This window comes from Oncorhynchus keta, chromosome 24 (genome assembly GCF_023373465.1).
Source record: "Oncorhynchus keta strain PuntledgeMale-10-30-2019 chromosome 24, Oket_V2, whole genome shotgun sequence".
Taxonomy (NCBI): domain Eukaryota; kingdom Metazoa; phylum Chordata; class Actinopteri; order Salmoniformes; family Salmonidae; genus Oncorhynchus; species Oncorhynchus keta.
Genome location: NC_068444.1, coordinates 25,124,755 through 25,140,652, shown reverse-complemented (window position 1 = coordinate 25,140,652; position 15,898 = coordinate 25,124,755). Strand labels below are relative to the sequence as shown.

At 42.4% G+C, this 15,898-nt stretch overlaps 1 protein-coding gene across 4 annotated transcripts in view; it reads right to left on the bottom strand.

Annotated features, from left to right (window-relative positions):
- The window catches only part of wnk4a (WNK lysine deficient protein kinase 4a), a 68,081-nt gene that overhangs the window by 19,893 nt on the left and 32,290 nt on the right, over positions 1-15,898 (bottom strand). For all 4 annotated transcript variants that reach the window (XM_035801220.2, XM_035801217.2, XM_035801218.2 and 1 more), the window contains exons 3-8: positions 9,634-9,806; positions 9,097-9,317; positions 8,597-8,754; positions 5,528-5,616; positions 5,130-5,349; positions 453-867 (exon numbers count right to left, since the gene is read on the bottom strand). In XM_035801220.2, the coding sequence (XP_035657113.2) occupies positions 453-867; positions 5,130-5,349; positions 5,528-5,616; positions 8,597-8,754; positions 9,097-9,317; positions 9,634-9,806 (1,276 nt within the window). The remainder of the gene's footprint in view (positions 1-452; positions 868-5,129; positions 5,350-5,527; positions 5,617-8,596; positions 8,755-9,096; positions 9,318-9,633; positions 9,807-15,898) is intronic.

Sequence of the window (15,898 nt, the reverse complement as noted above, 5' to 3'; positions counted from 1 at the left end):
AGGATAATCACATGCACGCACGTGCACGTGCACACGCACACACACACGCACACACACTCGACTGGAGAGGTAAGACCATCTAGGACTGAATAATGAAGTTATCCTCAGGCTCACATTTCATTCTCTCAGGGCCTAGTCAGGGCCATTCAGCACAACTACAATTACGAAATCAACAAATACTGCCAAATACTGCCATAATGGACATTGCTTTTATAACCTCAGAGGGCTACTAAAATTCCACACCCGGTGTCAAGGTTGACAATAGACCTTGTTGACCAGTGAGACTATGACATGTGATACAGTCTAATCTGTGTCTCAAATGGCACCCTATTCCCTATATAGTCCACTACTATGGCCCCTGGTCAAAAGTAGTACACTATATAGGGACTACGGTGCCATTAGGGACGCAGACACAGCCGAAATCAGCTGAAGGTTAAGTTAAGTGGTCTTACAGTTGGCTGAGGAGCAGCTGGTGTGGTGGACCTGGAAGTGCTGATGCTGGTCTGCCTCTGGTTCCTCTGGTTCAGGGATGAAGCTGGCATTGATGCCCAAGTTTAGATAGCTGTTGAGTGGGGACAGAGTGTGGGTGTGAGGGTTCGGGGGGGTCTGAACCTGGCTCTGGGCAGGTGTGGGGGTCGGGGTGGGGATGAGGATGGGGCACTGAGGAGTCTCCAACATTGATGGAGACCTGTTGATTTTCGGGGAGGGCGGCTGCAGTGCAGGCTCAGGCTCCTCCTCAATGGCCTCCTTCTTCTTCTCTGCAAGGAGGCGCAGTTTCTCCCGCTGGCGCTTGATGGCGTTGACACGGTTCCGGATGGCCTTGGCCACCAGCTTGAAGTCAGCCTCGCACACGAAGCCCAGCACCACCTGGGATACAGACAAGGTTAGGGACATATCAAAGTCAGGGCACAATAGTGTGACAAACATGGAACATTTCACGGCCCATGATCCAGCACTGTCTGTGAAAAGAATAACTCATAGAGGTCTGATGCACTTCCTAACCGTGCTGTTCTGTACTGTACATATATAGGATCTTAATTTGAGCCCATTTGCTACAGGATGTAAATAATCCTGCAGCAACAGGAAATATGAATTATTATGTAGATTACGTTGATCAAATCTCAGAATCTTCAGAAGCCTTTTAAAACTTTGAATAAACCACACGTTTTACATTTTGTGCAACAGGGTGATCCAATTAAGGTCCTACATCTGTATATCACACAACATGAAATGAAAAGATGACAAGCTCATCACAGCTGTGTATGCCTTGCCTGAGCCAGTGGGTGGTTAAGAGCATTGGGCCAGTAACTGAAAGGACGCTGGTTCGAAAACCTGACCGACTAGGTGAAAAATCTGTTGATGTGCCCTTGAGCAAGGCACGAGTGTGTGTCGGTGGGTTTTTGCTCCACCCTTCTACTTGATTTACTCAAATGTACATTTAGAAAAGCTCATAGGGCAGAAGCCTACCTCCTGTTTCAGACTCCAACCTCTCCACAATGACCAAGACCAGAGAGCTATGTAAGGACATCAGGGATAAAATTGTAGACCTACACGGCATGACCTGGTCAATGACCTGAAGAGAGCTGGGACCACAGTCTCAAAGAAAACCATTAGTAACACACTACGCAGTCATGGATTAAAATCCTGCAGCGCACGCAAGGTCCCCCTGCTCAAGCCAGCGCATGTCCAGGCCCGTCTGAAGTTTGCCAATGACCATCTGGATGATCCAGAGGAGGAATGGGAGAAGGTCACGTGGTCTGATGAGACAAAGATAGAGCTTTTTGGTCTAAACTCCACTCGCCGTGTTTGGAGGAAGAAGAAGGATGAGTACAACCCCAAGAACACCATCCCAACCGTGAAGAATGGAGGTGGAAACATCATTCTTTGGGGATGCTTTTCTGCAAAGGGGACAGGACGACTGCACCATATTGAGGGGAGGATGGATGGGGCCATGTATTGCGAGATCTTGGCCAACAACCTCCTTCCCTCAGTAAGAGCATTGAAGATGGGTCGTGGCTGGGTCTTCCAGCATGACAACGACCCAAAACACACAGACAGGGCAACTAAGGAGTGGCTCCGTAAGAAGCATCTCATGGTCCTGGAGTGTCTCCAGACCTGAACCCAATAGAAAATCTTTGGAGGGAGCTGAAAGTCTGTATTGCCCAGCGACTGCCCCAAAACCTGAAGGATCTGGAGAAGGTCTGTATGGAGGAGTGGGCCAAAATCCCTGCTGCAGTGTGTGCAAACCTGGTCAAGAACTACAGGAAACGTATGATCTCTGTAATTGCAAACAAAGGTTTCTGTACCAAATATTAAGTTCTGCTTTTCTGATGTATCAAATACTTATGTAATGCAATAAAATGCAAATTAATTACTTCAAAATCATACAAAGTCATTTTCTGGATTTTTGTTTTACATTCCGTCTCTCACAGTTGAAGTGTACCTATGATTTTTTTTAAATTACAGACCTCTACATGCTTTGTAAGTAGGAAAACCTGCAAAATCGGCAGTGTGTCAAATACTTGTTCTCCCCACTGTACGTATGCTTTCTTAATTTGACCAGTTTCTCACAGCAGGAAAATAATCCTGCAGCAACAGGACATGTGAATTATTATGTGGATTATAATAAATTGACATTCTTGCAGGGTTGATCACTTTTTTTGTTAAAGTCTGATAATTTAAAGGGGAAATTCCAAACTTTAGAAGCCTTTTTAAAGCTTGAGACACTACAAGTTTGCATTTCCTGCTGTGCAGGAAAATCCCCTGCAACAACAGTGATCAAATTAAAATAGTAGACCTGTACACCCCCTGGACAGGACGCTAGTCTTGTCATTTGCTGTGTAGATAATCAATATGTATTGAGCAGACGCTGTCTATTTATGGAGGGGCTGATCTGAGGCCCTTTGATATTCTTCAAGAATCAATGTAAAAGATACAGCTGTAAATCACAGAGTGAACCTTTAAAGGATGGTGTTACATCCAAACCTGTCCCACTCAGAACACAGTGTTCCAGTCTCAGACCGGCGGGGAAGACAAGGACTGCGTCCCAAATGGCACCCTATTTCCTATATAGGGCACGGTGTCTGCGGGATTTCGCTCCACCCTTGTAATGAATTAAGGTTACTAATAAGTAAGGAACTCCCCTCACATGATTGTCTAGGTCTTCATTGAAAGGAAAAAACAAAAACTCGGCCCTCCGTGGAATGAGTTTGGACCCCTGATATAGGGGATAGGGTACCATTTGGGATGTACTGAAAGTTGGTCCTCTCTCACCCTCGCTCAACACCTTGTCAGATTACGCTGTTAGATTCCCATAACCCAAATAATATGTCCTGGAGCAAATAATATGCCCCCCTTCCACCCCCACCCCCATGCATGTTCTGATTTTTGCCCTAGCACTACACAGCTGATTGAAATAATCCAAGTTTGTGGATGAGCTGGTTATTTGAATTAGCTGTGTAGTGCTAGGGTAAAAAGTGTGCACCCAGGGGGGGGGGGGGCCCAAGGACCAAGTTAGGAAAACCCAGTTCTGGATGATAATAAATGGGATCTTGATGAAAAGGCTACATCTATGGAATTGTGGCTGGTGGCCAGGCCGGGTCCTTCTCATTAAAAGTGACCTCTGCTAAAGGGGCTGGAGGACACAAGTGCTATGTCCCAAATAGCACCCTCGTGTGTGGGTCCTGCTAAAAAGTTGTGCACTATACAGGGAATAGGGTGCCATTTGGGACTCACCCAGGGAGAAGCTGCTTCGTAATGCGTCCTGTATGAGAGACAGGCATTATATTATTAAAGCCCTGACCTCCGCTATCTTCCTGAGCCACGCTCTCCTCTCACATTTCTAGCGCTGATGATTAAACGCTGACCTGTGCCCTTGACAGACTGTCTGCAGCCGGATCCACTTCACTTCATGGGCTAAGCATATGTCAGTGTGTGTCCACAATTGTAATCGAATCATAAACTATGTTGTATTAGATTCCTTGTGTTTGCTGGTTGGGGTCTGTTGCAAATAGCAGTGGTGTAAAGTACTTCAGTAAAAAATACTTTAAAGTACTATTTAAGTAGTTTTTGGGGGTATCTGTACTCCTAAAGAAAATAATGTACTTTTTACTCTATACATTTTCCCTGACACCCAAAAGTACTCGTTACATTTTGACTGCTTAGCAGGATAGGAAAATGGTCAAATTCACACACTTATCAAGATAACATCCCTGGTCATCTCTACTGCCTCTGATCTGGCGGAGTCACTAAACACAAATGCTTTGTTTGTAAATATGTCTGTGTTGGAGCGTGCCACTGGCTATCAGTCAATAAAAAAAGTCTGAAAATGGTGCCGACTGGTTTGCTTAATATGAGGAATTTGAAATTATTTATACTTCTACTTTTGATACTTAAGTACATTTTAAACCAAATACCTTTAGACTTTTACTCAAGTAGTATCTTCCTGGGTGACTTTCACTTTTTCTATTAAGTTGTCTTTACTTTTACTCAAGTATGACAATTGGGTACTTTTTCCACCACTGGCAAATAGAATATATATTTCATCAGAATCTATACAGGATATTCCTTCTTCAACTCATCCTGTACTCATTATACTATACATACAGTGTCTGGATATGTGAGTGTAACTTTTTTGTTTGTCTCTAAATATAAGAATGGCTGTGTTTTCACCTGGTGCAACACCGACACTCCAACAATATGTAAGCTGATTCTACTACCTACTTGCATAATAGCTATAGTATTACACCGTAGTTGTTTCCACTGGTCCTTCTCTTGTGAGAGCCACAACTGTAAACCCTCCCTTTAATCATTCATGTAGGGGAAGTAAAGGTAAAAGAGACCATGATGTTAGGTAACTGCGAAGGTCAAGTGTTGTGGGAATGTACCCAGCCTACAGTGATAGGTCATAGAGCTGTCCCACACAGCCTATTACTGAAACAGAGATCAACTCATGAGTGGTACCAAAGGGAGTGGATATAGTAGACCAATCTTACTGTATATAAATCTCAGCTTTATCCTTTACTGTTTTCAATGCTCCGCTGAGAGCTCTGCTCTGAGTAAGACGTACAACGTATGTATTACATGCAGTATGGCAAATAAACTTGCAACTTGAAATGTGAGCTGCTCACCATTTCCTGCGCCACCTCCTCTGGCACGTCCTTGTAGAGTTCGAACAGGAACTCAATGGCGTTGTTGTCCTTGTACTTCCCGTGGAGTTTCTTGGTGTCGTCCATCCGGAGCCACAGCTTCAGGCCTGACTTCACCATGTCGTCCTCCTCAGCCAACTCAACATGGACGCCGTTGTTCTCCTGGAAGAACGTGTGCTCCAGCAGGTCCTGGATGGTGTACCTGAGGTAAAGGAATAATACAACTATTAAATTCAATCAATTCCTTTTAATTTGACACCAAAGGATTTGATATATAGTTTTCTTAGCAGAAGGACCAGAATTTCATTTCACCATTTGTGTAATGTCTCATATGTTTTATGTAATGTAAGGATATTATGAGAAGCCCAATAGCCCAATACCTTTCATCTTTGTCCATCCGGATACATCCTTCGATGATCTCTTTGAGCTCTGGGACCTTGACTTTGTAAAAACTGTCTGGTTTCATCCCCTGCGAGGAGAAGCAATCTGGTTAACATTGGTTATTTATCTGCTTGGTTTAAAATGTAAGGTAACATATGGTAACCAATGGTAACCTAGGGGACATAAGAGTAACATAGGACAATGCATAGCTTTCTCAGATGTTGCCTCACAGAAACATGCAAGACATTCCTCCCTCATGATAAGTGAACTCACAACAGTGATTGGGGAGAGAGAGAGAGAGAGAGAGAGAGAGAGAGAGAGAGAGAGAGAGAGAGAGAGAGAGAGAGAGAGAGAGAGAGAGAGAGAGAGAGAGAGAGAGAGAGAGAGAGAGAGAGAGAGAGAGAGAGAGAGAGAGAGAGAGAGAGAGAGAGAGAGAGAGAGAGAGAGAGAGAGAGAGAGAGAGAGAGAGTGAGAGAGAGAGAAAGAGAGAGAGAGAGAGAGAGAGAGAGAGAGAGAGAGAGAGAGAGAGAGAGAGAGAGAGAGAGAGAGAGAGAGAGAGAGAGAGAGAGACGAGGGGCAAGGAAATGGGACAGACCAGAGAGTCTGTTTTTCTGTGTTAGTGTTGTCCTTACAAAAAGAATGCAGACCTCTGTCTCTCATCAGTGCAGCGCAGTGAGCAGTCCATTATGGGTCTGCAACTGTTTCAATCTCCCTCAGACAACGCTGATAAGAGAATGGAGCAAATCCCCTCGTGTTTTAAACAGCCAAGGTTAACATCACAGTTGTCCTAATGTTACCCCATGTTTATTCCAACATTAAAATAAAACCGTTGGGTAAATAAAGGTTGTTGGTTGGTTAGCTGGTATACAATGTTGTAATTGTGCAACAATGTTGACTTGTTATGTTTGCGATTTGCGAAGGGGCAGACACAGGCCTGCAATTTCCTTGTTAGCCTATTTATTCTGAGACAGAGGATCGAGCTGTAAAGGACCCTTTTCTCTAAATCGCTTCAACTCTTACAAACACTTGATTACAAGAATGGACCACAAAGTACACTGCCCTTCATTTGGCCTCCACTATAATTCTAATATCTCTATGGCTTATCAATTTAACAAAGGAACCGACAGTAAACAAGCAAGCAAACCAATTTAGTATTCTCTTTTGATCTGACTCTGTTCGAATGCACTGCTTACTTCCACAGTGGTCATAATGCCTCTGCTTCTGAATCTAACATTTTATTGTGTTAAAACGTGACATAATATTTAAAACGTGTTCAGGCTAGCAGAGTTAATCTGACAGGTAAAGGCCCCAGACTCCCCTGAGTAGGGCCTTTTAGTTGTTTATGGAACATTTACTTTATGGATGGTGAGTAGCGACCGATCAGAGACGACTACAGTAACCTGCACTTATGACCCATACACACTCTCTCAGACCCACTCTACAACCTCTACAAGGCTCTGTTTGCTCTGCTGTCTGTCTCAAGAAAGAGAGAGAGAGAGAGAGAGAGAGAGAGAGAGAGAGAGAGAGAGAGAGAGAGAGAGAGAGAGAGAGGGAGGGAGAGAGAGAGAGAGACAGACAGACAGACAGACAGACAGACAGACAGACAGACAGACAGACAGACAGACAGACAGACAGACAGACAGACAGACAGAGAGAGAAAGGCGCTGTTTGTGTAGAATGCAGACGTCATTTTCAAAACATCATTCTACCATCGCCTGCCCAAACCCACTGTGGCGTCACCACCTTGTATGCTCCAGCCCAAAGCCGAAGAACACAGCTCTCAATGTAGAGGTTCCTGTCATTACTGACTCCCTCTCTGAGTAGTAAACACCTCGGTCAGGGAGAAGCTTGGCCTTTCATCGAGTTACTTACTTCTGGATTGCTTTAATAAGTTTTGAGAGTAGTATGCGCCCAAATGGCACCCTATTCCCTATACAGTGCACTACCTTTGACCAGACCCATATAAGGAATAGGGTGTCATTTTAGATGTAGCCACAGAGTTTGCGCCAGTTCAGGGAACAGAACCGAAAACTGGAAAATAACAACATTTGTCATGGAACGGAATCAGAACTGGGAACGAAAGTGATCTATACTGTTCCGGAACAGAACCGTTATTTTAAAAGCATGGGAACCATATAATAACGCTATTTTATGTTCCGGGTATTTTTCTACAGTCCAACAAAAAACGCAACAAAGCGCCTATGCAAGACCCTCACTCTGTCACTCAGAAATGTATTCCAGTGTTTGCCTGCCAGCTGGAAATATTTGGCAGACTGTGTGTGCTTAGACCACTCCTGGACAGTCCTAGCAAAATTCTTGCTTGAAATATTGCTCTTTCCTAAGAAGCTCTTTTTGGGTTTTTTGACCATTTTAATTGAAATAAATCATAGCAAAGTACTTAATTGTTACCCAAAATGATTTGATATTGAGATAAAAATGACTGCATTGGATATTTAACAAAAACATTTAAAAAATGGTGCTTTTATAATTTCACGTGGGGCCACTTTGTTTCTGAGGAGTGGAGTCTAACATCAAAACTTCATCCAGAATTCTACAGATGTAGGATCTTAATTTGATCACTATTTTGTTGCTGCAGATGAGCTTTGTGATTTACATAAATTAACTGAAAACCTACACTAACACACACTTATACTAAAGTATTCCACTTTTCATGTAACCTCATTTTGACCAGGTAATAGCCTAACCACCGATCAAGCAACATTATAGACTAAACACTCAAAGGGATTATTTTGATGTGACAATAGAGGCCAAATTAAGATCCTACATCTGCAGAACATCCAGAAGGTTGTTTTGTCACTTCCATTGTGCAAGGGAAGGAAAGCAAACGTGTGCACAATTACGCTATTGAAGAACACTGCAAGGAGAGAGGAGACTCTGTGTGGGACTATGGTCCTGTGTGGCTCAGTTGGTAGAGCATGGCGTTTTGCATTTGCACCACCAGGGTGTTGAGTTTTGAACCTGCAGGGGCCACCCATACGAAAATGCACTTCTTACTGTAAGTCGCTTAGGACAAATGGGTCTGCCTAATTGCATATATTCCCACTTACGCTGGTGACTTTACGGTAGATCTGTGCTGCGTTCTGGCACTCGGAGTAGGGATACTCTGATGTGGCCATCTCCAGGATACACATCCCAAAGGCATAGACATCCACAGCCTCATCATACTTCTCCTCATACATCTCTGGAGCCATGAACTCTGGGGTACCTGGAGGAAAGGAGAGAGACAATACCAATCACAAGAAAACATACACACACACCGACAAACAGATTTACACAAACAAATCTTCTGTAGGGGACAGACATTTGATTACACTGGACATGCATCATAGGGTAGGAATCTGTGGCAGAGTGATCTAATAATGAGCATCTAGAAAGGGCACTCAACGTCAATGGTCATAATCTAGAAACAACTAAAACTTTAAATGAATCCCTAAAACTTGATGACCCCAGTTGGGTGAACCCCATAGCGACAACACCTGACCTTAAACACTCCCCAACATAGAATTACATATAGAACTAAATAAAATTCTAGGCTCTCTGTGCTCACCAATGACACTTTTAGCGAAGGAGGCTCTTTTGAGTGTGGCCAGGCCCAGATCTCCAATCTTGACGGAGCCGGTGGGGCCGGTGATGAAGATGTTGTCACACTTGAGGTCCCTGTGGATGATGGGAGGGGTGCGGGTGTGGAGGAAGTGGAGCCCCTTCAGGATCTGACGGCTCCAGCGCTGCAGTAGCTTCAGCTTCATCTCCTTAAACCTCTTCAGGTACCTGCAGGTAAAGACAGGATATTAGGATGCATCACCTAAAGAGGCTCATATACTAACTGTTCTCCTTCCTTACCTACAGTACAGGCCAGACCAGAGAGGACTATCAGGAACCCATCTTTAAGTCTACATGGAAAACTATTTTGATCAATCCTTGTTTTCTATGAAGATTCTATGATCATGATAAAAGATAGAAAATATTAAAACGCTAGGAATTTGTGAGGAAAAAATTGTAGAGGAAACAGGGCAAAACAGGCACAACAGTCTACTACTACTACAACGAGTATTGAGGCCAGGTCGGGCGGAAAGGGCAAGCTCACGTTTTGAGGGTGCCGGAGGTCATGAGCTCAGTGACCAAAAGGATGCACTTGAGGCCCTTGGAGTTGTCCTTCCAGGAGTCGTAGAAGCGGACAATGTTTGGGTGCTGCAGACCCTTCAGCATCTCCACCTCCTCGCTGAACCTCTGCCGCTCCACCTTGGTCAGCTTACGTGTCTGCACGGAACACAAAATAGATATATTCTAGTGGCAGAGCATACTGCAGGGAACACACACAACACACTCCATCCATCAGGCCTGGCTTTGTGACTATAGTTTATTATCAAGACTCAATAAAGAATTTATAAGCTTATCAAGCTGTGTTGAAAAATATGTAAATGTGTGTGTCCTAGAGCTGGAGGAAGAGAAAAACAGAACCACTGACATGTTTACCTCCGTTGGTCATTCATCTTGCTGAACCAGATTCCAGTGTTACATAATGATATTTTTCCATAGAAACTTGAACTGTGACTTCTACACATTTTAAGAGGTTTCCAAAAGCTGTTAGAAATTGAACCGAACACAGTGTAATCATAGTGGGTAGGTGGGTGAATAAAGCCATTTTTGTGCAGAGTGTAGTGCACTGTTAAAATAGAAAGACTAAAAACTCTGAAAGCATGAAAAGTAGTTCAACTAAGCTGAGATGTGGTGTTTCTGGAGGGCGTTTGAATGTAAAGTGTTATGATACACTGAATAGATTTCAAAACAGAATGTAAGTACTCTGAAACACCCAAAGTGGCTCTTCATTCTGAATCATTGTGTTTTTAAGAGAAGCGTCTGAAAACACTTGTTGATGTTTCAGTGCATGTAAAAGGCAGCAACAAAACACAAAAGTCATGTTTTAGAAGACTGTGTCTCTCATATAATCAAATGGTTTTAAATTGCAAATTGTTTATAGCATAAATATTGATTGATTATAAATAATGATGATAAATAATAATAAATAATGATGTTAATGATGTTAAAGTTGGACAGGCAAAAGCAGGAATTGAACCCCTGACTGTTGGGACAGAAAAATGCCAAAATGATTTGGAATTTTACCCATTCAACCATACACCATGTGAGGATCTTAACACATCAGAAGACAAATGTTTATCAGATGAACTAGTCAACAAAAATCCAAGAAAGTATGTGTCAATGAATACGTGAGTATACAATGTTATCACATTGAAGAAGGAAACCAAAAATGAATCCACTCAATAAGAACATTTATTTTGTGTAGCATTTTGGCTGCTAATGCTAATAGTCCAAGTAAAACAGTCCTTTTGATCCATTGATCAGCTTTCTTGATGCCTCATGAAGTTAATTGACACGTCATTGTTTGCACCTTTCGTGCACTTGTGTTTTATGTAAAGTATGTTAATACTGCTTGCTTGTTTGCCTACTAGATTTACGAGTTGTATCTGCTCTGATGTATACCCTACATGCTACACTACGTAGCCACTGCCATTTTAGCCTGCTCTAGCTTTGGCCTACCACAACACATGTTATTGCATTCCACTTTTGACATTAATATTGTCATCATGTTGCTAGATTTGCATTGCTTAATCACTTATTCTATCCACTGGCTGGCTGATCCTAACTAAAGCCAATGAATACTAATGCCAACTGAACTGTCAATCATCATCTAGCTCAACTCTATTGTGATTCAATTCATCTGAACAACCTTCCGTACCATTCAACATCATCTGAATATAAAGACTCAGGTCAGAAACATTAGCATAAAGGACGAACGGTGGATCGCATTAATCATTTCACTGTTGTATTCAGCGCATGTGACAAATGCTATTTGATTTGATTGCTGACGTTTTGCACAAGTTTTGTATGTGTGCTACTGCTAACATTAGCAGTCATTGCCTGAAATATTGTTTTTATGTATGTGAAATATAATGGCATATCAGTTGAATTTGAGGAATAACATGAGAAAAACCTTACAGATCTATGAACTGTCTTACTTTATCAACATAAACATCTGGAAGACCTGTTCATGTTTTGTCATTTGATAATTAGCTAATAAAAGATACAACTTTTGATTCTCCAATCAAATCAAATCAAATTAAATGTATTTATATAGCCCTTCGTACATCAGCTGATATCTCAAAGTGCTGTACAGACAATCATGTCTCAAATACTTTTTTTTACGCATTAATTATTATCCTGGACCAACTTTTGTGTGCTTTGTTAGAGCATAAACTTTGACCTTTTGGAATTACCAATGAGGAGTTCACCAGTACATGATATAAGAGCAGGGAATATATATTAAGGGGAGGGACTCCCATTTACAGTATTTGGAAACTGCAGAAAAATGGAACTAATTCTACACTAGACAGGATTCAAAACACAATCCTAGTTTTGGGAGCTTTGGGGAGAGGAAACAATACCAAAAGAGGGACCTAATTCTGCACTATATGGGACTCTAAACACCATAGCGTTTTCAACCTTTTCCAGGTCTTATGTGGTGTTACACCACATCATATTTCAGAACACCTCAGGATGAATGTTTCAGTACATCTTAAATCTGTTCTAATACCCTGACAACCACGTATTTCAATACTCCAGCAAAGTTAAGGTTTTGTCTCCTTTAAGGTGGTGGCAGCTCAGTTGCCACTAGTTTTAGTGTTACAAAGCACTTCATTTTAAAAGTGTATGAATGGTTTGATTGAGTCTCTAGTGTAGTGCTGCCGGGAGGCTGCAGTGGGTGGATAGCTGTTTGGAAAACACCAGAGAGACCTCTAGACTTCTACAACCATGAATCCTGCATTGAGGCTGTTCTGGGAAAAACTGAGGGTATGTTTATGTTTACAATTGACTGACCACGACTCCTTCCTCCCCTTTAGAGAAGGGGGCTGCCACTCATGTTACCAGGCCCTGTCTGCCTCCCAAATCGCACCGTATTCCCTTTTATAATGCACTACTTTTGACCACGGCACAAGGCCCTGGTCAAAAGTAGTGCACTATATAAGGAATAGGGTGCCATTTGGGATGCACACCCTATCACCACTGGGAGCACACTATCTCAGAGAGGGAGGCATGCAAGGGGAGCCCCAAAAAAGCTGTTCCCATTCCCACACCAACCGACGTCCATCAATTGCCAAACATTAATTCAATTGGAAGATTGATTCCAACATGGTGCCTCTGTTTTCAACACAGACCACTTAGGACTTTTGACCAATGATTTTGTATGTATTTATGTGGAGAATTGGTGTGACAGGAGTATGAGGCGACTACAGGTGATACATTCTAGGACTCGTATGTTAGGATTACAGTAATTGATGGGAGACAGCTTCAGTGTCCTTGATGGTCAATTCTGAGTAAACTATGACAGCATTAAATAATGATCCCACTGATCTGATTGGGTGTTTCCCCTGCCTTTGTTTTTATACCGATGAGACCCACTGCATGGTACAGACTGTCATTGAGTTGCAGCTGCAGAAGTCTGTGTACATGCACCTCCATTTGTGTGTGCATACATGTGTGTCTCTATGTTAGGACAAGTGTGTTTAATCCGAACCCCAGAGCAGAGGACCATGTGTATCTCCTGTTGATTGACAACCTGACTGGCCTGTTTATCTTGAAGATCCCTCTACAGAACAGCCCTTGTAGTGTGTATGTGCATTTATCCTCATGGCTAACAGACTGTCCACTTGGAAGCCTTGGCAGCTCCTTAAACCCCATTCACTATTACCACATGGCAAACACAACACATTAAAATACATAATACAGAGAATACATTTAGGCAACTTCAGACGCTTTCCTGGAAGAGCCAATGACTTATTCAGGTCTTCCTAAACTAAAGCCTGCAAGAGCCTGACAAAATGTGCTGCTTGCTTCCAAAGTCGTCCTGTAACATGTGTCTGATTACGGACTGATTATGTTGACTCATTCAAAAGCTGTATCCAATGAACACCTATTGAATTTGGGATTTTTTTTTTTCAACAAATGTGTTATAAATTAAATGTATTCATGCTATTACTACTCACATAGAAACAAATGTTAGGAATAATAAGGAATACCAGAATATGAGTAAGTAAAAGTGAAAACATCAATTGTGCTGACTTTCTGCTATCATTTTATGCTATCACGGGATAGGTTTGTTGTGTGATGGACTAATTTCACAGTGATGTAATGATACATTTTAAGCATAAACACGTATATACAAACTACAGATAATTATGTACGATGAGTTGATGTGCCTTGTGTGAAAGTAAGACCATTTATGTTGTCAAATCCACTTAAACATGATGGGTCATCACATGCTTTCCAGATTCAGTAAATAGCACATCTTTAACATGGTTGGATTTAACACTGATACGATACAAGTGACAGACTAGCCACTTAACTTGGTCTGAACGTAAAGAGAAACCAACAGTAAGCTGTGCTATGTTGTCTTAGTAGTGAGAAACCTTGGCTGGTCTGGAACACTATAGTATAGTTGGGCCTCTGCTATTTCCTAGAGAGAGATGACAGCACTGACAGAGAATGCCACTTGGGTGGATATCATACAAGGTCTTATCTTGTTTTTCCCCTGCTGTTCACTGCTGTATGAACTCAATGACATAACACAGACAAACACCTCATAGATGTTGCACCTTAAGATATGCATCACAACCAAATACATCATGTTGTGCCATATTTATATGGCCTATGTCAATGCATTAAATTGTAACATTGATCTAATCGAGTGATTTTTTAAACTTTAGTTTATTTGGTAAATATTTTCTTACAGTTTTCTTGAACTGCAATGTTGGTTTAAGGGCTTGTAAGTAAGCATTTCATGCTAAGGTGTACACGTTGTATTCGGCACAGCTGACAAAGTTTGATTTGATCTGGTTTATTTCCTTTCCTGAATAGAGTAAGTCTACACATCTCCCAAATGTAAAATATGAATTGGGGTCACTAAATGTCTCCTCTCTCTTTGTCTGGCTAGAGAATATCAGAGAAGAGGCGAAGCTAGAGGGTCCACTCCCGTCACAATCTGTCCATGTGGGAATAGAGCGTTATTCGATGCATTTCTATGGGATTATTGGAATGAATAAGCAGACCGCCTGCCTTTCCGCTTTGCGACAATGACTCCCTTTGTTATTGCGGAGACAAGACCATCTCATCATTAAATACAGTGTCTCTGAGAATCCGTATTCATAGCCACTGAGAGGAGAGAGGAGAGGGAGGTGTGTGTATGTTGATTTGGGGTCTGGATGGATGGATGGATGGAAGGAAGGAAGGAAGGAAGAGCTGCAGGAACTATTAAGGCCCTGTGCCAACTCCCTCCACAGTTACATAAGCAGTGTTGATGGTTGGACTGTTGGTATTAAGAACGTCCTGGCTGTCAGCAGCACCCCTATTATGCAAACTGGGAGACGGATAGACAGCAAGTGTCAGCCAACCCAGCACTAAAGGAGGTGTAGACTCTATGGCTTTACTTCAAAGGACAGGAAAGAAAGATCACGTAACACTGTCCTCATATAACATCCAAAATCCAAAACAAAGATATTGTAACAGCACTGCTGTGATTTCCATGCTGTGTGTGTGAGTGCAGTATATGGAAGATAAGTTTGCATCAAGGGAGAGAGAAGAAGAGAGATGAGGGAGAGAGAGAGCGAGAGGAAGACGAAGAGGGAGAGCAAAAGCGAAACATCACAGCATGTTTGGTCTAGAATGAATGCAGTACCAGTGCTGTGGCTAACTTAAGAGGTTATCTTCTTTACGTGTCTTTCACCCATTACTACAATATGTTTCGGTCATACATATTCCCCAGAGGCTCCTTTTTTCCCCTTGATTTAACTAGGCAAGTCAGTTAAGAACACATTCTTATTTACAAGGGCGGCCTAGGAACAGTGGGTTAAGAACCTTGTTCAGGGGCAGAACAACAAATTTTTACATTGTCAGCTCAGGGACTCAATCTAGCAACCTTTTGGTTACTGGCCCAACACTAGGCTACCTGCCGCCCCATACAGATAGAGATTTCATACACAACGTTGACAGCATCAGAAATAACAAAGTACCCTAACCATCAGGGGTTAAATGGCCTCTGTTCTGACTAGCACCCATCTTGAACGTTAGGTGACATCTGACATGTCAAGCTGGGGATTGAGGCTAAAGGGAGAGGAGAAGTTGGTTGACACGAGCTCACATGCCTTTGATACCCCTGGTCAGGAAACACACCGAGAGACAGACCGCGCAGTGTGAGGAACTGAGGTACCAGTGTACACTTTCCAATAAAAACTTGACTTGCTCTCTGAATGTAGCGGGGGAGAGAGGGGAGGTCAGGT